Source organism: Leptodactylus fuscus, chromosome 3 (assembly GCF_031893055.1).
Source record: "Leptodactylus fuscus isolate aLepFus1 chromosome 3, aLepFus1.hap2, whole genome shotgun sequence".
NCBI lineage: Eukaryota > Metazoa > Chordata > Amphibia > Anura > Leptodactylidae > Leptodactylus > Leptodactylus fuscus.
Window position 1 is genome coordinate 39304418 of NC_134267.1, and position 25091 is coordinate 39329508.

General features: G+C 42.6%; 1 protein-coding gene across 1 annotated transcript in view; it reads right to left on the bottom strand.

The window, feature by feature from the left end:
- Positions 1-25091, bottom strand: part of PLCB1 (phospholipase C beta 1) — a 480198-nt gene that overhangs the window by 43988 nt on the left and 411119 nt on the right. Inside the window, exons 24-30 of the mRNA XM_075267398.1 lie at positions 23167-23299; positions 22163-22225; positions 19203-19422; positions 15042-15222; positions 11469-11545; positions 11295-11384; positions 9896-9953 (exon numbers count right to left, since the gene is read on the bottom strand). Of these exons, the coding sequence (XP_075123499.1) occupies positions 9896-9953; positions 11295-11384; positions 11469-11545; positions 15042-15222; positions 19203-19422; positions 22163-22225; positions 23167-23299 (822 nt within the window). The remainder of the gene's footprint in view (positions 1-9895; positions 9954-11294; positions 11385-11468; positions 11546-15041; positions 15223-19202; positions 19423-22162; positions 22226-23166; positions 23300-25091) is intronic.

Sequence of the window (25091 nt, forward strand, 5' to 3'; positions counted from 1 at the left end):
TAATAGCCTCCATCACTGCCCCATACAGTATAATAGCCTCCATCACTGCCCCATACAGTATAATAGCCTCCATCACTGCCCCATACAGTATTGTAGCCTCCATCACTGCCCGATACAGTATAATAGCCTCCATCACTGCCCCATACAGTATAATAGCCTCCATCACTGCCCCATACAGTATAATAGCCTCCATCACTGTCCCATACAGTATAATAGCCTCCATCACTGTCCCACACAGTATAAGTCTCCATCACTGCCCCATACAGTATAATAGCTTCCATCACTGCCCCATACAGTATAATAGCCTCCATCACTGCCCCATACAGTATAATAGCCACCATCACTGCCTCATACAGTATAATAGCCTCCATCACTGCCCCATATAGTATAATAGCCTCCATCACTGCCCCACACAATATAATAGCCTCCATCACTGCCACATATAGTATATTAGCCTCCATCACTGTCCCATACAGTATAATAGCCTCCATCACTTCCCCACACAGTATAATAACCTCCATCACTGCCCCATACAGTATAATAGCCTCCATCACTGCCCCACACAGTATAATAGCCTCCATCACTGCCCCATACAGTATAATAGCCTTCATCACTGCCCCATACAGTATAATAGCCTCCATCACTGTCCCATACAGTATAATAGCCTCCATCACTGTCCCATACAGTATAATAGCCTCCATCACTGCCCCATATAGTATAATAGCCTCCATCACTGCCCCATACAGTATAATAGCCTCCATCACTGTCCCATAGAGTATAATAGCCTCCATCACTGTCCCATACAGTATAATAGCCTCCACCACTGCCCCATACAGTATAATAGCCTCTATCACTGCCCCATACAGTATAATAGCCACCATCACTGCCTCATACAGTATTATAGCCTCGATCACTGCCCCATACAGTATAATAGCCTCCATCACTGCCCCACACAGTATAATAGCCTCCATCACTGCCCCATACAGTATAATAGCCTCCATCACTGCCCCATACAGTATAATAGCCTCCATCACTGCCCCATACAGTATAATAGCCTCCATCACTACCCCATACAGTATAATAGCCTCCATCACTGCCCCATACAGTATAATAGCCTCCATCACTGCCCCATACAGTATTGTAGCCTCCATCACTGCCCGATACAGTATAATAGCCTCCATCACTGCCCCATACAGTATAATAGCCTCCATCACTGCCCCATACAGTATAATAGCCTCCATCACTGTCCCATACAGTATAATAGCCTCCATCACTGTCCCACACAGTATAAGTCTCCATCACTGCCCCATACAGTATAATAACTTCCATCACTGCCCCATACAGTATAATAGCCTCCATCACTGCCCCATACAGTATAATAGCCACCATCACTGCCTCATACAGTATAATAGCCTCCATCACTGCCCCATATAGTATAATAGCCTCCATCACTGCCCCACACAATATAATAGCCTCCATCACTGCCACATATAGTATATTAGCCTCCATCACTGTCCCATACAGTATAATAGCCTCCATCACTTCCCCACACAGTATAATAACCTCCATCACTGCCCCATACAGTATAATAGCCTCCATCACTGCCCCACACAGTATAATAGCCTCCATCACTGCCCCATACAGTATAATAGCCTTCATCACTGCCCCATACAGTATAATAGCCTCCATCACTGTCCCATACAGTATAATAGCCTCCATCACTGTCCCACACAGTATAAGTCTCCATCACTGCCCCATACAGTATAATAGCTTCCATCACTGCCCCATACAGTATAATAGCCTCCATCACTGCCCCATACAGTATAATAGCCACCATCACTGCCTCATACAGTATAATAGCCTCCATCACTGCCCCATATAGTATAATAGCCTCCATCACTGCCCCACACAATATAATAGCCTCCATCACTGCCACATATAGTATATTTGCCTCCATCACTGTCCCATACAGTATAATAGCCTTCATCACTGCCACATATAGTATATTAGCCTCCATCACTGCCCCATACAGTATAATAACCTCCATCACTGCCCCATACAGTATAATAGCCTCCATCACTGCCCCATACAGTATAATAGCCTCCATCACTACCCCATACAGTATAATAGCCTCCATCACTGCCCCATACAGTATAATAGCCTCCATCACTGCCCCATACAGTATAATAGCCTCCATCACTGCCCCATACAGTATAATAGCCTCCATCACTGCCCCATACAGTATAATAGCCTCCATCACTGCCCCATACAGTATAGTAGCCTCCATCACTGCCCCATACAGTATAATAGCCTCCATCACTGCCCTTTACAGTATAATAGCCTCCATCACTTCCCCACACAGTATAATAACCTCCATCACTGCCCCATACAGTATAATAGCCTCCATCACTGCCCCATACAGTATAATAGCCTCCATCACTGCCCCATACAGTATAATAGCCTCCATCACTGTCCCATACAGTATAATAGCCTCCATCACTGTCCTACACAGTATAAGTCTCCATCACTGCCCCATACAGTATAATAGCCTCCATCACTGCCCCATACAGTATAATAGCCTCTATCACTGCCCCATACAGTATAATAGCCTCTATCACTGCCCCATACAGTATAATAGCCTCCATCACTGCCCCATACAGTATAATAGTCTCCATCACTGCCCCATACAGTATAATAGCCACCATCACTGCCTCATACAGTATAATAGCCTCCATCACTGCCCCATATAGTATAATAGCCTCCATCACTGCCCCACACAATATAATAGCCTCCATCACTGCCACATATAGTATATTAGCCTCCATCACTGCCACATATAGTATATTTGCCTCCATCACTGTCCCATACAGTATAATAGCCTTCATCACTGCCATATATAGTATATTAGCCTCCATCACTGCCCCATACAGTATAATAACCTCCATCACTGCCCCATACAGTATAATAGCCTCCATCACTGCCCCATACAGTATAATAGCCTCCATCACTACCCCATACAGTATAATAGCCTCCATCACTGCCCCATACAGTATAATAGCCTCCATCACTGCCCCATACAGTATAATAGCCTCCATCACTGCCCCATACAGTATAATAGCCTCCATCACTGCCCCATACAGTATAATAGCCTCCATCACTGCCCCATACAGTATAGTAGCCTCCATCACTGCCCCATACAGTATAATAGCCTCCATCACTGCCCTTTACAGTATAATAGCCTCCATCACTTCCCCACACAGTATAATAACCTCCATCACTGCCCCATACAGTATAATAGCCTCCATCACTGCCCCATACAGTATAATAGCCTCCATCACTGCCCCATACAGTATAATAGCCTCCATCACTGTCCCATACAGTATAATAGCCTCCATCACTGTCCTACACAGTATAAGTCTCCATCACTGCCCCATACAGTATAATAGCCTCCATCACTGCCCCATACAGTATAATAGCCTCTATCACTGCCCCATACAGTATAATAGCCTCTATCACTGCCCCATACAGTATAATAGCCTCCATCACTGCCCCATACAGTATAATAGTCTCCATCACTGCCCCATACAGTATAATAGCCACCATCACTGCCTCATACAGTATAATAGCCTCCATCACTGCCCCATATAGTATAATAGCCTCCATCACTGCCCCACACAATATAATAGCCTCCATCACTGCCACATATAGTATATTAGCCTCCATCACTGTCCCATACAGTATAATAGCCTCCATCACTTCCCCACACAGTATAATAACCTCCATCACTGCCCCATACAGTATAATAGCCTCCATCACTGCCCCACACAGTATAATAGCCTCCATCACTGCCCCATACAGTATAATAGCCTCCATCACTGCCCCATACAGTATAATAGCGTCCATCACTGTCCCATACAGTATAATAGCCTCCATCACTGTCCCACACAGTATAAGTCTCCATCACTGCCCCATACAGTATAATAGTTTCCATCACTGCCCCATACAGTATAATAGCCTCCATCACTGCCCCATACAGTATAATAGCCACCATCACTGCCTCATACAGTATAATAGCCTCCATCACTGCCCCATATAGTATAATAGCCTCCATCACTGCCCCACACAATATAATAGCCTCCATCACTGCCACATATAGTATATTTGCCTCCATCACTGTCCCATACAGTATAATAGCCTCCATCACTGCCCCATATAGTATAATAGCCTCCATCACTGTCCCATACAGTATAATAGCCTCCATCACTGCCACATATAGTATATTAGCCTCCATCACTGCCCCATACAGTATAATAACCTCCATCACTGCCCCATACAGTATAATAGCCTCCATCACTGCCCCATACAGTATAATAGCCTCCATCACTACCCCATACAGTATAATAGCCTCCATCACTGCCCCATACAGTATAATAGCCTCCATCACTGCCCCATACAGTATAATAGCCTCCATCACTGCCCCATACAGTATAATAGCCTCCATCACTGCCCCATACAGTATAATAGCCTCCATCACTGCCCCATACAGTATAGTAGCCTCCATCACTGCCCCATACAGTATAATAGCCTCCATCACTGCCCTTTACAGTATAATAGCCTCCATCACTTCCCCACACAGTATAATAACCTCCATCACTGCCCCATACAGTATAATAGCCTCCATCACTGCCCCATACAGTATAATAGCCTCCATCACTGCCCCATACAGTATAATAGCCTCCATCACTGTTCCATACAGTATAATAGCCTCCATCACTGTCCTACACAGTATAAGTCTCCATCACTGCCCCATACAGTATAATAGCCTCCATCACTGCCCCATACAGTATAATAGCCTCTATCACTGCCCCATACAGTATAATAGCCTCTATCACTGCCCCATACAGTATAATAGCCTCCATCAGTATCCTCCATACAGTATAATAGCCACCATCACTGCCCCATACAGTATAATAGCCTCCATCACTGCCCCATACAGTATAATAGCCTCCATCACTGCCCCATACAGTATAATAGCCTCCATCACTGCCCTATACAGTATAATAGCCTCCATCACTGCTCCATACAGTATAATAGCCTCCATCAGTATCCTCCATACAGTATAATAGCCTCCATCACTGCCCCATACAGTATAATAGCCTCCATCACTGCCCCATACAGTATAATAGCCTCCATCACTGCTCCATACAGTATAATAGCCTCCATCACTGCCCCATACAGTATAATAGCCTCCATCACTGCCCCATTCAGTATAATAGCCTCCATCACTGCTCCATATAGTATAATAGCCTCCATCAGTATCCTCCATACAGTATAATAGCCTCCATCACTGCTCCATACAGTATAATAGCCTCCATCACTGCTCCATACAGTATAATAGCCTCCATCAGTATCCTCCATACAGTATAATAGCCTCCATCACTGCCCCATACAGTATAATAGCCTATAATACAGTATAATTTCTGTGTCTTAAGACACAAGAGACACGGATTAACAAGTCGTTGTGCCTATGTAACGCTAGTTTTAGTAATGTAATAGGCTGCCTTTCTGCGTGGTACATTCACTTAACACCGGAAATCTCAGCAGATCCTCCATTTGGATTTTCATACAAATTTTCATTGTTAAAAGAAAAATTTGAGTGGAGAGAATGAAGGGTGTTCTAAGAAGTGAAGGGTACCGTCTGACAGATTGTGCCCCCTTCTGGTGTTACAAGGTACAGTAGCAGTCTTTAATTTGCTGCAGTGCCATATCTTGAAAAGCTATTGAAAGTCATGAAAGGTGGCAGCTGACACCTGGAACCTGCACTGATCAGCTGTTTGAAGGGACTGCAGTGCTTGTACATTACTGTACATTGCACGCCATCTATTTCATAGTGGCCAAGCAATATAATTGCATCCTCAACCCATGAAGTGAATGGGACTGTAACTACAATGCAAGGGTTCTATGAAACACACTGTGTATGATGTAAACAGTGAAAAGTTGACAGTGCACGAGTGCCGTGACCTCATCAAACAGCTGATCAGTAGGTGTCCCGAGTGTTGTTATGGTCTCGTAGTTACTCCCGTCAGGCTAAACCCATAAGAATTTTAATACATACTGACAAAGATAGAGAACTGAATACAGATCTAGAGCAGAATACGATGGAACAGAATTATTGTATATTGTATCGCATTGCAAAAAATATGTGCATAAGGCAAAGCTGTCAGGCCAAGGAACAGACCCGTATTATGACATAGGCCGGCGCTACATAAATGAACCCCACTGTTTTCTGTTCATTGTTGCTTGGCAAACTCAACAGTTCTGTATCTTCAGGCAAAGTTTTTGCAAACCCTGTTAAGTTCATTCTGAATATTTTTAGTTGTGTGGGATGAACAAAGCAACCAAACACAGAAAGTATGTGAGGGGTTGAATGCGTTATGCGAGGACGAATACAAGAGCCCGTATTCCATGAATGCGGGGAACATTATGTTCTGTAAAGACATGAGATTTCCCTAGGATACGGCAATAAATTACATGAATTTTTAGTAAAAGGGCAAACATGTATATGCTGTTGTCTCCCGGCCAAGGCATAGTATGGAACGGAACAAATATCGCATACGGTACCCAAATTGGGAGCAGTGGGAAGGCTCATGAAATCTGATGGTGAAGATGGTATTAACCTTGTCCATCGCAAAAGGAGATTCAGGTCTTGTTCACATCATGGTATTCCATTTGGGGGAGTCCATATGGGGACCCTCCGACTGGACTACCAAATGCATTTGCAAGCGGTGTGCAGTGAAAGCACACGGACCCCATAGACTATAATGAGGTCTGTGTGCTTCACGCGAGATCTCCGCAGGAAACATGCGGACAGAAAAGTACTTCACAATCTACTTTCCAGTCCGCATGACTCGTTCGGAGATCTCGCAGGAAGCACACGGACCCCCCAAACAGATTACCAAACGCAGATGTGAACCAAGAGTCAGGCTAAGTCCACACATTGCGGAAACACAGCTTTTTTTTGTTGCAAATTTTGTTGCAGTTTTTTTGATCCAAAGTCAGGAGTGGATTGAGCAGAAGGTAGCGGTATAAGAACTTCCTAGATATTTCCCATTCCTTTTGTATTCAAAATCTGCAACAAAAAAAGCTGCATTTCCGCAACGTGGGTAGAGATGAGCGAACACTGTTCGGAACAGCCGTTACAAACAGCACGCTCACAGCACGCTCCCATAGAAATGAATGGAAGTGGCCGGCACATGGCAAAGTCTGTGTGCCAGGTGCTTCCATTCATTTCTATGGGAGCGTGCTGTTTGGATCGGCTGATCCGAACAGTGTCCGCTCATCTCTAAACGTGGGGCCTCAGTCTAAGGCATCTCATCTTTATATACAGTCCTATGAAAAAGTTTGGGCACCCCTATTAATCTTAATCATTTTTAGTTCTAAATATTTTGGTGTTTATAACAGCCATTTCAGTTTGATATATCTAATAACTGATGGACACAGTAATATTTCAGGATTGAAATGAGGTTTATTGTACTAACAGAAAATGTGCAATATGCATTAAACCAAAATTTGACCGGTGCAAAAGTATGGGCACCTCAACAGAAAAGTGACATTAATATTTAGTAGATCCTCCTTTTGCAAAGATAACAGCCTCTAGTCGCTTCCTGTAGCTTTTAATCAGTTCCTGGATCCTGGATAAAGGTATTTTGGACAAACAATTCAAGTTCAGTTAAGTTAGATGGTCGCCGAGCATGGACAGCCCGCTTCAAATCATCCCACAGATGTTCAATGATATTCAGGTCTGGGGACTGGGATGGCCATTCCAGAACATTGTCATTGTTCCTCTGCATGAATGCCTGAGGATTTGGAGCGGTGTTTTGGATCATTGTCTTGCTGAAATATCCATCCCCGGCGTAACTTCAACTTCGTCACTGATTCTTGAACATTATTCTCAAGAATCTGCTGATACTGAGTGGAATCCATGCGACCCTCAACTTTAACAAGATTCCTGATGCCGGCATTGGCCACACAGCCCCAAAGCATGATGGAACCTCCACCAAATTTTACAGTGGGTAGCATGTGTTTTTCTTGGAATGCTGTTTCTTTTTGGACGCCATGCATAACGCCTTTTTTTATAACCAAACAACTCAATTTTTGTTTCCAAAATGAAGCTGCCTTGTCCAAATGTGCTTTTTCATACCTCAGGCAACTCTATTTGTGGCGTACGTGCAGAAACGGCTTCTTTCTCATCACTCTCCCATACAGCTTCTCCTTGTGCAAAGTGCGCTGTATTGTTGACCGATGCACAGTGACACCATCTGCAGCAAGATGATGCTGCAGCTCTTTGGAGGTGGTCTGTGGATTGTCCTTGACTGTTCTCACCATTCTTCTTCTCTGCCTTTCTGATATTTTTCTTGGCCTGCCACTTCTGGGCTTAACAAGAACTGTCCCTGTGGTCTTCCATTTCCTTACTATGTTCCTCACAGTGGAAACTGACAGGTTAAATCTCTGAGACAACTTTTTGTATCCTTCCCCTGAACAACTATGTTGAACAATCTTTGTTTTCAGATCATTTGAGAGTTGTTTTGAGTAGCCCATGATGCCACTCTTCAGAGGAGATTCAAATAGGAGATCAACTTGCAATTGGCCACCTTAAATACCTTTTCTTATGATTGGATACATCTGGCTATGAAGTTCAAAGCTCACTGAGGTTACAAAACCAATTTTGTGCTTCAGTAAGTCAGTAAAAAGTAGTTAGGGGAATTCAAATCAATAAAATGATAAGGGTGCCCATACTTTTGCACCGGTCAAATTTTGGTTTAATGCATATTGCACATTTTCTGTTAGTACAATAAACCTCATTTCAATCCTGAAATATTACTGTGTCCATCAGTTATTAGATATATCAAACTGAAATGGCTGTTGCAAACACCAAAATATTTAGAACAAAAAATGATTAAGATTAATAGGGGTGCCCAAACTTTTTCATAGGACTGTAATCCCCAACTATAAACCTCCTAGATTTAAATCACGTAAATGTATTTTATTTAGTAATGCTGTATGCAAATAGTGTTTTTTTGGCAAATGTTTGGTCACCATATGAAGGAATCCGCAGCCGCGACTGTATTGACTGCTCTTTTCAATACAGCTGTGTACAAATAATTGTTCCGTATACGGCATGGTATATTTTTGTAACGGCGGGTGTACTCACAGGCATACAGTTCCATAGGTACAGTATGTTCAAATATGTTTCAAAAACTCCTGCCAAACGAAAACACCAGATATGGAGTCACAGACAAGACATAAACCAAAAACATTTGTAGGACTGGCTGACAATTTTTTTTTTACAGCTATGTCTGCAAAAAATAGGCAAACGGCAGACAGACATTTTGCAGTTGCAATGAAGTCAATGCACAATTACCAATCAAATGGAGGACACTAAGGTCCAGTTCACATCTGCGTTCGGGTCTCCATTCGGGAAGTCTGCTTGGGACCCCCGAACGGAAACCTATCCGCATAAAAAAGCGGGTACCCAGGAAACCCACGGACCCCATAGACTATAATAGGGGTTGGTGTGGTTTCCGCACAAAAAATACGGAGAGAAAACTGCTGCTTGTAGGACTTCTCTCTCCCTAAATTTCATGCGGAGAGAGGAACGAAATCCCCAAACGCAGACATGAACCGGACCTAATACTGTCTGTATATCTTTATATCCAGCAACAGACACAATATTTATTCCATTATTTCTCTCCTACGACCCCTATTACTTGATGTATTAAAGTCATTATCCGGCTGGTGTAATTAAAACAGAAAAACATCATGTCTCTGTATTGGATCAGTAACGGCATATATACATGGAGATTCCATATCAATGCAATGAGCTAGGATGGCGTACCCTTTTAATGTACTGCACCACCTCCTGGATATAGGACCTGATCATTTCTGTCTTCTCTCTATGGAACAAATAAACAAGATTGTCGAGATTAGATGACATTACTGCAGACCATTATCCCGAGATTTCTCATACATTGTGCATAGAATAGAATTTCACGTCGTTATTGACAAGTCCACACCCCATTTTTGGATGTCTCAAGACCCTTTTTGTGATATGGACTTGCAATATGCTGGCCCCATGCCCCTTCTTTGTGATTGGCACATAATGAATAATGGATGGCCTCGTGAACATGGGAGAATTTTGCTGGATCTGGAAGATTTGCCCATGGGACGTAACTCCTGGAGATCACCCCATTTTTCAGGAGGTTTCCAGTATAAATACAGCAATAATCTGAGAAATATGTAATGTCTACAAAGATAATGGGACAATGACCACAGAAAATACACAAATTTGAAGGGAAAGTATCACTTAGGCTTTGTTCATACCTGCGCCTGCTCTACATTCGAGGTTTCCATCCACGAATCCACTTGAAAAATGCAGAGAGAAAAGTCCTGCAGAAACCCGGTGGACCCCATTATAGCCTTTGGGGTCCGCAGGTTTCTGTGGGTAACCGCTATTTAAGCAGATTAACTTTCTGCTTTTTGGGTCCGAGAATGGAAAGCCGTACACTAGTGTAATTCTATTTTCTGTACAAGTTTATTGGTCGGGCATGTTTTGTGAGCTGCTGTTGACAGCATTTAAAGATATGCTTTACAGCAGCCACATGGAATATAGGCGCAATAGTCTGGTGAGGACTCACTGATTTCTATGGGAGAGTTTTGATAGAGGTGTTATCGTCCATTGTAATCCTGCCTATGCTGAGCAATGGAGCAGGACACATGCCCGCAGCCACAAGAAAATGGCTGCTTACACAGTAAGTAAGCGGCCATTTTCTTGTGGCCTGTGAGAATGCGCAGTCAGCTCTGCCCGAGGCCTGAGGCCTACAAGTTTCACCGCCTGCTCCGGAAGAAGACGCATGAAGAGGACGTTCCAGAAGAAGATGGAGGCTGGAGAGTTCTCTCGCAGCATTGGGGTTTGAGCTGTTTGAGCGCTGGGGCCCGCCCCCAGTGCTGCAAGATAACTCATTTGCATACCGACAGAAAACAGAATTTTAACCGAACAACGGAGCAAAGAAGACATCTAAAGGTAGGAGAAGAATAGCCTTCTGACGTGTCAACGACAAAAAAAAGTTTTTAATGATAGAATCCCTTTAAAGTGCCCTTTATAAAACCTGGCCTGCAATTGGCTGCTATGGGCAGCAAGGACGCTTTGTCTTCAATCCTCCTCAATAACAGGGATATATGTGGCTATTTCTATGACAGGTACAGTGGACATTGACACATTCAGCGGCCATACTTACTCCTCCATTTGATTCTTATCTTTAGATTTGGTTTCTGTGACTTTCTCTTGCCGTTTTTTGTCCATCTTCTTTTTTAACTCTTTCTTTTCCCTGCAAGGATATAACAGATAAGACATAGAGTAAAGTATACTAATAGAACCCTTAAGTATATTCCAGACAATAAGATTGTTATACTTTTCACAAGTTTCCTTGAGTTTCTTCAGCTGGTTGTTCTGGCACTCCTCAGCCACATCCGTCAACTTCTGGATTAGCTGTAATGGAAAAGCATTTATGTCAATAAAGGAGACAATGAGGAGAATTGGAGAATCGGCCATTAATGTCCCTGACCTTCAGGATATTACATTATATCCTGGGGTCACACAGCTTCACTAAGTAAAGGAAGGATGGAAGGCTGTATGATTTTTCTATGGGACATAATTCTGTGTGCAGGGGCCACTATGGATCATTATATTGTATGGAGGTGTCACTATGGGACATTTTTCTGTATGACTGTATGGTGTGTTTTTCCACAAAAAATGCATGCATTTTTATGCAAAAATTCACCATGTGATGCATCTACAGTGAAGTGAAAGTACCAGTGGCCTAGGACTAAATGCAGCTATAACTACTCCAGGGCTGGGGTGATATGCTGGTTGTGGTGACAGTAACCTATCTATCTCCAGGGCTGGGGTGATATACTGGGTTCTGGTGACACTAACCTATCTATCTGCAGGGCTGAGGTGATATGCTGGTACTGGTGACACTAACCTATCTATCTGTAGGTCTGGGGTGATATGCTGGTTGTGGTGACAGTAACCTATCTATCTGCAGGGCTGGGGTGATATGCTGGTACTGGTGACACTAACCTATCTATCTGTAGGTCTGGGGTGATATGCTGGTTCTGGTGACACTAACCTATCTATCTGCAGGGCTGGGGTGATATGCTTGTTCTGGTGACACTAACCTATCTATCTGCAGGGCTGGGGTGATATGCTGGTTCTGGTGACACTAACCTATCTATCTGCAGGGCTGGGGTGATATGCTGGGTCTGGTGACACTAACCTATCTATCTGCAGGGCTGGGGTGATATGCTTGTTCTGGTGACACTAACCTATCTATCTGCAGGGCTGGGGTGATATGCTGGTTCTGGTGATACTAACCTATCTATCTGCAGGGCTGGGGTGATATGTTGGAGTTCTGATGACAGACTCCCTTTAAAGGAATTGTCCAGTCTGACCTCCTAAGCTGTTATTACTTGGGGAAGCGGTGATAAGTAGACCCTACAGAAATAGGATTATGACGCAGTATATACGGTAATACATATTAGTAGTCCAGTGCAGTGTTATCTAGAAGCACAGATATGTAATGTGCCATAATACAATGATGTGCCCTTCAATCTGCTCTGTAACGGAGGCCAGTTGACCTGAGGCTCTGGAAATGGTGAAGAGTGTTACATAAGCTGACAACATTCCTAAAATCTTCTACTATAGCGACAACCCCGGTGATGCAGACGCCATGGACCTCCACAGAGAAAAGTATCTACATTCTATAAATAGGGAACCGCGAGAAAAGTTGAGATGAGGCAATAATTAGCCCAAAGCTTAATGCATGGAAACCGTAATTACCGTATTGTTATTTGTAAGGGGAAAATCTCTCCTGTCCTGAACAATGAACAATTCATCAATGAAATCCTTATTCAGGAACAGTTGGCTCATTCATGTGTGAAGTCGATTTCATTCTGAACAAATATTAATATAAAAGGAGCCCTGGGGGACACCTTAATTGTACCTCATCCCAAGTACATTGCAGAAACACTGCGGATAATTAACCCATCCAAGAACGTAAATTGCCTTAAAACACTCGGAAATTAATTGCAAAAAGTGTGAATTGCTTTTTTAGGTAAAAAAAAAAAGTGTCAACCAACATATGGAATATGAACGTTGCTGAATAAGACTCGTGGTGAATCCCAAAGCTCCTCGTAGACCACTGCTATATAATCATCTATGTACTACAGGCCACTGGTCTAACCATAGGGGTGAAGGCGGGGGGCCCAAGGGTCATCCTTCACCTCATTAGGGGTGGATAAACTGACATGATATCCTTCCTGATTTCCTTTAATGGTTGACAGTAAATGTATTACCCTGCCCTCTGGTGCCCTGAAGTGAGAAGAGTTATGATACACAGCCTTCCACTGTCAGAAAGGAGACCATTACCTATTTCATGGTAAAAATATCAATTGATAAGTTGCATAGTCAAGGAGGGATTGTGTGGAGGAGGTTGTGGCACCAAAGTGGGCATCTGGTGATAGGAATTATGATTAGCTTGTATGGACAGTCTTCTTGTTAGTCTGGACCCTGCTACTAAAATGTATGTATAGAACATAGCCAATGGGTATGAGGAAAAGTGGTGCGGGGGACACAAGCTGAGCTTTTGCACCAGAGCCTTTAGGTATACCCGTTACTGGTACCCCAATATGCTATGCAGACATACACATATAGTTGGATCTTAAAGGAACACTAAAGCAAGAAATGTCATATAGAAATCCTGCAGAAAAATCCATCGTGGGCTGAAGACTCACTGTGGGGGTAAGACTTAGCTAAGAGGGCAGGGCTTAAAGGGGTTGGCCACTTTCAGACCAATATTGAAAGACCAAAGTCATTGTTTGCAGATTAAAATGTTGTACATTTTTCCAACCCCTTAAACAATCATTTTACCCTACTGCAGACAAGGAACAGAATGGAGCAAATCCCATCCACACTTTGCAGAAAAATACGTGCAGTGGTAATGCTGGGATTTCCAAATTGTAACTATGGAAATGCTGGCGGTTTCCCTATAGAGATGCGTTTCCACTGCGGTTTTTCCTGTAGTGCTTTATTGCTGCGGCCCGCTACATGAGGTCCTATCCTCAAATCAATAAATATCCACAGATCAGCTATTCTGAAAGCTACCGAACTATGGAACCATCTCGTAGACAGACTGTGCAATAGCAACAGTACTACATTGGCCTAAAAGCACCCTTATGCAGCGGTCGGGGGCTACTGAGCCACTCTTATTAACTAAGTAGGACTCTAGTACCCAGAGGCTGCATAAACAGCTGATCTGTACAGGATCTGGGTGTTGGACCCCTGCAGATCACATACCGATGACCTATCCTAAGGTTAGGTCATCAGTAATAAAATATATTTGTGGCCTTTAAAGGGGTTGTCCAGGATAAACTAAGAAATAACCTCTAAACTAAACTCCCTCTCCCCGTCTAACTTCTAATTCACTTCAATTAAAAAAAAGGGGCTAGTAGTGGGCGGGACTGCTAAGTTAGGGAGAATGGAGGAGGGTGGGAGGAGCTAGTAATGGGCAGGATCGCCAGGCTAGGTAGACAGGGAGGGGAAAGGGCTAGTAATGGACGGGACACCTTAGCTAGTGAGACGGGGTGGGGGGTGTAACGGATTAAGAAAGGAGGGGGGGCAGAGTGAGAGGGACTAGTGTAGAAGCTATACAGGAAGCTGCACAGCAGGAAGCTATCATCAAGTAAACAAAGGCAGAGGATGCAGCAGCAACCAGAGAAACCCAGAAATCGCGGCAAACACTGCTAAAGGTATATCGGGTTACTTATTAGCCCATTACTAGCACTAACACACCTTTCTAAAAAGAAAAAAAAGCTTTTCTGCCCAGAAAACCCCTTTTAATGATATGACAAAAATTAAGTAGCAGTAGAGTCCACATCACTACTGATACTAGTACAGAAGACATCAGCGTTCTCATCCTACCAACCTGTTTGATATGTTCCCTTTTCTGATATTTCTCGCTGTAATACTGTTCCTGTCGGAGATTGAGGAGCTGCTGTTGCTGTTGTTCTTTCAGCTCTACCAGTTTTTGTGCCATTTCTGCATCTAATGCGGCTAAATCTTGTTCTACTGTAGAGGAATTATGATCAGGACTCCCCGATTCACACCTGCAAGGAGAAAGTAAGAAATATTTCTGAGAAACGCCTTATCATAGTAAGGTAAGATGATATAAGGACTCGGTGTTAGTATATGAGCAGTCTATTATTAGGACTTTGTATAGCGGTAGTATATTTTGAGCATTATATGATGGTATTATTTGAGCTCCATGTTCCACATTGATGAGAGTTCCATATATGTAAATGTGGGTGCACCTATTTGTCGTCTTATATTATAAACACTTCATTTATAGCTTTCACATTTATCACCCACAACCAAGTTCGTTGCTTCCTAATAACAGCTACAACCGCCGCGTCTCGAGAGATCTCTATGCTGAAATCTGTGAAAGAGAAAATTGCTATGTTTTCATTACAAGGCTCATAAGACTTCCAATTTCATAATTTTCACTGTCAGCAAAATTTTTTCTTTTTTCCCTTCCTTTCTGTACGGTGGCAATATTACCAGCAGACGCCGTTCTAAGCCTTCAGTCGCTGCGAGATCCAGCGAAACGCTGATTGTCACATTGTGGCTCAGGTTATTTTCTGCTACAAGAACCATTATTAATATCCATTGATGAACTTCTACTGTACTCTCTATGCAGCTGCCAAAGAAAGATCTATCTAACCACAAATTGCTTTTCCACTATAATGCGACAACAACCCCGGCTGCCGCTTTTAAAGTTTACTGCTGGTTTAGGCTGCCGCGCAGTCAATGTCTGGAAACCTGACGTTACGAGGTGCGTTGTGTTAATGGATACAAAATGGAAAATGTCTTAGAACCTATGACTGTTCTTATTTTAGGAAGGGATTTAGAGCATAGGAACAGTCAAAAAACATCACTCAATAGCAAGAAAGTGAGAAACCAATCACGTCTTAAAGAGAAAGAACATGTTAAATAATTCTCTGACTTGTCATATTATGATGTTATATGGGCTGTAGGTATTAACATCCATTGTATGTATTGTGAAGAATTCTAGGAATATAAGAACCTTATATCTTATTAAAGGAATCAATTTCCTTCTCCACTTATTAGGCTTCTCTCCTCTTTCTTATCGTCATATAGAGTCTGCTTCTGTATCCAACTTATACACAGAAGTCCATGGAGGGAGAGGGGGTGAGAAGGAGGCTGTTGATTTATTGTCTCTAAAGTGGTACAGTCTTATCTTGAAGATACAGAAATCAGAAGAGCTGTCCTTCAGCCACAGTGTAGCAGCTCGTATTTGTGTGTCTTTTTCAGCACCTTGTCCTTTCCCCTCCCCTCTCCATAGACTTCTGTATTAGAAATTATGTTATGTATCGTCTTCAAGAAATATATTTCCTTCTCCACTTTTCAGGCTGAATGACTATTTACTTGAAGATACATAAATCAGAAGAGCTGTCCCTCAGACACAGAGTAGCAATTCGTATTTGTGTGACTTTTCCAGCACCCCCTCCTTTCCCTTCCCCTCTCCATAGACTTCTGTATCAGAAATTATGTTACATATCGTCTTCAAGAAATATATTTCCTTCTCCACTTTTCAGGTTGAATGACTATTGACTTGAAGACACAGAAATCAGAAGAGCTGTCCCTCAGTCACATTGTAGAAGCTTATATTTGTGTGTCTTTTCCAGCACCTCCTTCTTTCCTCTCCCCTCTCCATAGACTTCTGTATTAGAAACGTTGTTATGTATCTTTTTAAAGAAATATATTTCCTTCTCCACTTTTCAGACTTAAAAGTGGAAAAGGAAATACAGTCCTATGAAAAAGTTTGGGCACCCCTATTAATCTTAATCATTTTTAGTTCTAAATATTTTGGTGTTTGCAGCAGCCATTTCAGTTTGATATATCTAATAACTGATGGACACAGTAATATTTCAGGATTGAAATGAGGTTTATTGTACTAACAGAAAATGTGCAATATGCATTAAACCAAAATTTGACCGGTGCAAAAGTATGGGCACCTCAACAGAAAAGTGACATTAATATTTAGTAGATCCTCCTTTTGCAAAGATAACAGCCTCTAGTCGCTTCCTGTAGCTTTTAATCAGTTCCTGGATCCTGGATAAAGGTATTTTGGACAAACAATTCAAGTTCAGTTAAGTTAGATGGTCGCCGAGCATGGACAGCCCGCTTCAAATCATCCCACAGATGTTCAATGATATTCAGGTCTGGGGACTGGGATGGCCATTCCAGAACATTGTCATTGTTCCTCTGCATGAATGCCTGAGGATTTGGAGCGGTGTTTTGGATCATTGTCTTACTGAAATATCCATCCCCGGCGTAACTTCAACTTCGTCACTGATTCTTGAACATTATTCTCAAGAATCTGCTGATACTGAGTGGAATCCATGCGACTCTCAACTTTAACAAGATTCCCGGTGCCGGCATTGGCCACACAGCCCCAAAGCATGATGAAACCTCCACCAAATTTTACAGTGGGTAGCAAGTGTTTTTCTTGGAATGCTGTTTCTTTTTGGACGCCATGCATAACGCCTTTTTTTTTATAACCAAACAACTCAATCTTTGTTTCCAAAATGAAGTTGGCTTCTCCAAATGTGCTTTTGCATACCTCATACCTGTTTGTGGTGTACGTGCAGAAACGGCTTCTTTCTCATCACTCTCCCATACAGCTTCTCCTTGTGCAAAGTGCGCTGTATTGCTGACTGATGCACAGTGACACCATCTGCAGCAAGATGATGCTGCAGCTCTTTGGAGGTGGTCTGTGGATTGTCCTTGACTGCTCTCACCATTCTTCTTCTCTGCCTTTCTGATATTTTTCTTGGCCTGCCACTTCTGGGCTTAACAAGAACTGTCCCTGTGGTCTTCCATTTCCTTACTATGTTCCTCACAGTGGAAACTGACAGGTTAAATCTCTGAGACAACGTTTTGTATCCTTCCCCTGAACAACTATGTTGAACAATCTTTGTTTTCAGATCATTTGAAAGCGGGCTGTCCATGTTCGGCGACCATCAAACTTAACTGAACTTGAATTGTTTTGTAGAAAGAAATGGTCCAAAATACCTTTATCCAGGATCCAGGAACTGATTAAAAGCTACAGGAAGCGACTAGAGGCTGTTATCTTTGCAAAAGGAGGATGTACTAAATATTAATGTCACTTTTCTGTTGAGGTGCCCATACTTTTGCACCGGTCAAATTTTGGTTTAATGCATATTGCGCATTTTCTGTTAGTACAATACACCTCATTTCAATCCTGAAATATTACTGTGTCCATCAGTTATTAGATATATCAAACTGAAATGGCTGCTGCAAACACCAAAATATTTAGAACTAAAAATGATTAAGATTAATAGGGGTGCCCAAACTTTTTCATAGGACTGTATATTTCTTTAACAGGATACATGACAAAGTTTCTAATATTCTCCTGGATTATTCAATTAGGAAAGATTGTTTCATAACTCAAGGCGCACTTTAATGACTGACTAGTTGTCACAGACCCAGAGACATACAAAATATTGAAAATTAAATAAAGGAAAAAATATATATCTGCTTTTCACATGATATGAAAAGCGTTATCATTAACGGACAGCACACCACCCGCAAATGAGTAGGTCGTGGTACTGTCTGTGACTATCACGGACCTCACCCTGTCACAATAGTGAATGAGGCCTTACAAGGCTAGACAGGCTGTCACCACCATCCATTGCAAAATGAATATATTGTACAGAGAAAATCAAACTAAATACCACCATACAATGCTCAAATAACACCAACTTCCAACCCCATACCTAAATATAATATGGATATAATACTACCATAGAATAAATATTAGGATTCTGAGTGGCCCCAAGACATTTCCAGCAGGTGCGCCCAATACGACTGCACAGCTTCAACCTAGCAGCTTATATTATGCCAAGACTCAAAATATATCAAATGTTTTTTAAGTTGAACCAGAAGGCAGAGAAGAACCCTAATCCTTCTAAGTACTTATATTAGGGCATCTTGAAATCACTGTAACATTGGCAGATTCTTGGTCACTGACTGTGTCACTTACTTCTTCTTGCTGTCTCTTCTTGCCGTCTTCTCCAGGATCGCCCGTCTCCTTAAGTAATCGTTCTGAATCTCGTTGTATTTAGTGGTGTGCTCCTTGATCAGGTCAGTGGTTTTCTTATGGTGTTTTTTTACAAGGTCCTTCATTTCCTTGTAATGTTTTTTTTGTAATTTTACAAAGGACTTCTGCTGCTTCAGTTCATCCATTGTCTGAGCTTCCACTTCTGCAAGGAAAAAAATAAGAGGCTGAGATCTCAGGGTACAAATGATCTTGGGGAACACTGAGATCCCCCTGATACTGGGAGTCTAACAGGCAAAAAAGACTAACATTAAGGGAAAAATCACGACCGCAAAATAGCGCGGCGCATATGATCCCCGCTCCCACTGAAATCAATAGGAGTGTGTACGGCCCGCAAAAGCTCCCGCGGCGTAGACGTGCCACATCACGCGGCACGTTACACCGTGTGAACCCGGCCTAAGGGTGCATTCAGACTACGTAACGCCGGGCGTGTATGAGAGCCGTACACGCCGGCATTACGGCAGACTGCCGAACACTTCCCATTCACTTCAATGGGAGCGCTCGTAACAGCGGCGTTTACGAGCGCTCCCATTGAAGTGAATGGGAAGTGTTCGGCAGTCTGCCGTAATGCCGGCGTGTACGGCTCTCATACACGCCCGGCGTTACGTAGTCTGAATGCACCCTAAAGGTGTATTTCCATTGGCATTTAGGGGTATATACATAGGATATGTCATACATGTCTAATAGATGGGGGGCCCATCTCTGGGGAAACGGGACCCAGTTTGTGCGGAGAGGGGCTGCACACTTGTAAGGGAGTTCCAAAAATATCATAGCAAGAAGCCTTGACTATTTTTGAAAGTTTAGTACAAGTACAGTCTTATGAAAAAGTTTGGGCACCCCTATTAATCTTAATCATTTTTAGTTCTAAATATTTTGGTGTTTGCAGCAGCCATTTCAGTTTGATATATCTAATAACTGATGGACACAGTAATATTTCAGGATTGAAATGAGGTTTATTGTACTAACAGAAAATGCGCAATATGCATTAAACCAAAATTTGACCGGTGCAAAAATATGGGCACCTCAACAGAAAAGTGACATTAATATTTAGTAGATCCTCCTTTTGCAAAGATAACAGCCTCTAGTCGCTTCCTGTAGCTTTTAATCAGTTCCTGGATCCTGGATAAAGGTATTTTGGACCATTTCTTTCTACAAAACAATTCAAGTTCAGTTAAGTTTGATGGTCGCCGAACATGGACAGCCCGCTCTCAAATGATCTGAAAACAAAGATTGTTCAACATAGTTGTTCAGGGGAAGGATACAAAACGTTGTCTCAGAGATTTAACCTGTCAGTTTCCACTGTGAGGAACATAGTAAGGAAATGGAAGACCACAGGGACAGTTCTTGTTAAGCCCAGAAGTGGCAGGCCAAGAAAAATATCAGAAAGGCAGAGAAGAAGAATGGTGAGAACAGTCAAGGACAATCCACAGACCACCTCCAAAGAGCTGCAGCATCATCTTGCTGCAGATGGTGTCACTGTGCATTGGTCAACAATACAGCGCACTTTGCACAAATAGAAGCTGTATGGGAGAGTGATGAGAAAGAAGCCGTTTCTGCACGTACGCCACAAATAGAGTTGCCTGAGGTATGAAAAAGCACATTTGGACAAGGCAGCTTCATTTTGGAAACAAAAATTGAGTTGTTTGGTTATAAAAAAAGGCGTTATGCATGGCGTCCAAAAAGAAACAGCATTCCAAGAAAAACACTTGCTACCCACTGTAAAATTTGGTGGAGGTTTCATCATGCTTTGGGGCTGTGTGGCCAATGCCGGCACCGGGAATCTTGTTAACATTGAGGGTCGCATGGATTCCACTCAGTATCAGCAGATTCTTGAGAATAATGTTCAAGAATCAGTGACGAAGTTGAAGTTACGCCGGGGATGGATATTTCAGCAAGACAATGATCCAAAACACCGCTCCAAATCCTCAGGCATTCATGCAGAGGAACAATGACAATGTTCTGGAATGGCCATCCCAGTCCCCAGACCTGAATATCATTGAACATCTGTGGGATGATTTGAAGCGGGCTGTCCATGCTCGGCGACCATCTAACTTAACTGAACTTGAATTGTTTGTCCAAAATACCTTTATCCAGGATCCAGGAACTGATTAAAAGCTACAGGAAGCGACTAGAGGCTGTTATCTTTGCAAAAAGAGGATCTACTAAATATTAATGTCACTTTTCTGTTGAGGTGCCCATACTTTTGCACCAGTCAAATTTTGGTTTAATGCATATTGCACATTTTCTGTTAGTACAATAAACCTCATTTCAATCCTGAAATATTACTGTGTCCATCAGTTATTAGATATATCAAACTGAAATGGCTGCTGCAAACACCAAAATATTTAGAACTAAAAATGATTAAGATTAATAGGGGTGCCCAAACTTTTTCATAGGACTGTATATATATATAACCATAGGGCACAAACTGAAGGTAGATATCAAGATTGATACAAACACTTTTGCCAAAATAAGGCAGAACTACCCAAAAATATTTTTTGTAAAAATATATCCCAAATTTATTAATGCAAATGATTAAAAAAAAAATAGACAAACAAATAGATAAGAGGGAAAAACACATCCAAGTAAATATGCATACAGGGAAGCATGGCATTCAATACAATCAGTAATGAAAGGGTTATGCAGTCATGATTAAAGCTCTATATACTGTAGGTCTCAAATGCCGCATATAGTAACATGTGAACGCGGCTAGAGTCACAGCAAATAGTACATAGAGTAATGCAGAAATAAACCCTTATGGGTGGAGAAAATAAATTAGTGCCATAACGTTACCATATCATGCATAGAACACGCATAAGCCTAACATATACTTATTAGGATGAACCTATCTTTAGCATTTTTGACCATATCGGGGTATCACTTACCTGTTAAAACACTCAATATGAGGTCCTCAGCGGGGGCAGTTTTAGTGGGAACTTTTACTGAACCTAGAAGAAAAACATAGTACAATTCTCATGTATCTCGCCTCAGGCTCAATGTCCTTCTATTGTTCCCCCATTTAAGAAGTTTACCCCATCGTGTCCGAGTTTAGGATGGTCTTACAAACATTAGTAAATAGGTCTATATATCAGTAATATTATGTAATAAACTATTGCAGTTTCTTTGAATATTAATGGGTGCAAAAATGGGAAGAAATGCTAAAATCTGGAAAAAAAAATATTTTTTTAAATGTTTAAAGGGATCCTATCATTAACACGTAGTAATAGCCTTAAGAAAGGTTATTCTTCTCCTACCTTTAGATGTTTTCTCTGCGCTGCCTTCCGTAGAAATCACGGTTTTCTTCGGTATGCAAATGAGTTATCTCGCAGCACTGAGGACATCCCCAGTGCTGTGAGAGAACTCTCCAGCGACGCCTCCATCTTCTTCAGGAACTTCCTCTTCACGCGTCTTCTTCCGGCGCAGGCGGTGAAACTTTTAGGCCTTGGGCCTCGGGCAGAGCTGACTGTGCATTCCCGCGTCCACAAGAAAAATGGCCGCTTACACAGTAAGTAAGCAGCCATTTTCTCGTGGCCTGTGGGCATGCGCAGTTGGCTCTGCCCGAGGACTACAAGTTTGACCGCCTGAGCTGGAAGAAGATGCGTGAAGAGGAGGTTCCTGAAGAAGATGGAAAGTTCTCTCGCAGCATTGGGGACGCCCCCAGTGCTGTTTGAGCGCTGGGGCCCGCCCCCAGTGCTCTGAGAGAACTCATTGCATAGCGATGAAAACCGGAATTTCTACCGAACGGTGGCGCAGAGAAGATATCTAAAGGTAGGAGAAGAATAGCCTTTCTTAAGGCTATTCCTATATGTTACCAAGAAAAAAATGTGTTTTAATGGTAGAATCCCTTTAAATGGTTGTAGATACAATAAGAATCTGGGAGTGTTTGTACCTGGCGCAGGCTGGCTGTGTACAGCCTGAGACGCGGGCTTCGGGGTTAGTGTGGAGGCGTGATTCAAGCCGTTCTCTGCTGGTGCCGGCCTTGGTTCACTATTAGTTTCTGATGGAGCGTCCCCAGCTTCTGCCTACAAAAGATGCCATTGTGTACTGTTAATAGGTGCCAAGCTACGTGCGGGCGATAATGTATGTTCCTGGAAGGTATCTTATTTTTGCAGCACTTCACCAATGAATGGGTACAAGAAAAAACAATAGCAGACAATACATCGTAACTAATAATAATAATAATAATATTTCTACTCTTTACATTGTTCTTGGCTGTATTATTTTGTATTACTAGTAATAATATTCTAAGGTCTGACCTACCATTGTGTCAAGTGTTGCCCAATGTAAAACTTAAACAATATGACCAATGCAAACTATGACACTCACCATCATGGTCGCAGAAGCAGCGGCTATACCGCCACCTTTCTGTATCTCACCATCAGGGCCGGCATTATGGGGGGCGGGGAACTGGGGCCCCTGTACCCAACAGGGGCTCCCGGGATTTTGTTTATAAGTAAATATGTTGGCGTGGTTGGTATATCAGCACCTGCGGCCCTGCTTTTTATTTAGCCCAGGCCCGAGTTTGTCTAAAATTGGCCCTGCTCACCATAGATTATTAATTCTGTATTCACATGTTGTGGAGTTTCTTGGGTTTTATCAAAATAGTACACAACTGCTATATACCTTATATAATGCAGTGAAGGCAGAATATTACAGAAGAAATGTTACCGGTATATAAACTATTAGAAGGGCAGATATGAGCTTCATAGACCTGCTGATACGTGACATTAACTTTGGTGCCATCTAGTGGTTATCGCATGTATTTACACATCTACCAAAATAAATAACTAAGGCCACGATTTATTATTGTAGTTTTGATTAGACACTACCAGGCATAAACACGGTTCATCTCTGGTACAGTGTGACACATCTCTGGCGAAAAGCAACGTATCTCTGCTGCAGTGTAATGCATCTCTGGTGCAGTGTGACGCATCTCTAGTGCAATGTGACGTATCTCTGGTGCAATGTGACGCATCTCTGTTGCAATGTGACGCATCTCTGGCGCAATTTGACGCATCTCTGGTGCAATGTAACGCATCTCTGTTGCAATGTGATGCATCTCTGGTGCAATGTGACGCATCTCTGTTGCAATGTGACGCATCTCTGGCGCAATTTGACACATCTCTAGTGCAATGTGACGCATCTCTGATGCAATGTGACGCATCTCTAGTGCAATGTGATGCATCTCTAGTGCAATGTGACGCATCTCTGATGCAATGTGACGCATCTCTGGTGCAGTGTGACGCATCTCTGGCGTAGTGTGACGCATCTCTAGTGCAATGTGACGTATCTCTGGTGCAATGTGACGCATCTCTGTTGCAATGTGACGCATCTCTGGCGCAATTTGACGCATCTCTGGTGCAATGTAACGCATCTCTGTTGCAATGTGATGCATCTCTGGTGCAATGTGACGCATCTCTGTTGCAATGTGACGCATCTCTGGCGCAATTTGACACATCTCTAGTGCAATGTGACGCATCTCTGATGCAATGTGACGCATCTCTGATGCAATGTGACGCATCTCTGATGCAATGTGACGTATCTCTGGTGCAATGTGACGTATCTCTGGTGCAATGTGACGCATCTCTGATGCAATGTGACGTATCTCTGGTGCAATGTGGCGCATCTCTGTTGCAATGTGACGCATCTCTGTTGCAATTTGACGCATCTCTGGCGCAGTGTAACGCATCTTGGCTCATCTAGGTTGAGTTACAATTTTTCAACATGTACATGAGGAATCTCATACCTCCCAACTTTCAAAGGACAGAAAGAGGGACAAAAGGTGCGGCGCGCATAGTGTAAGTTTAGTCCCAC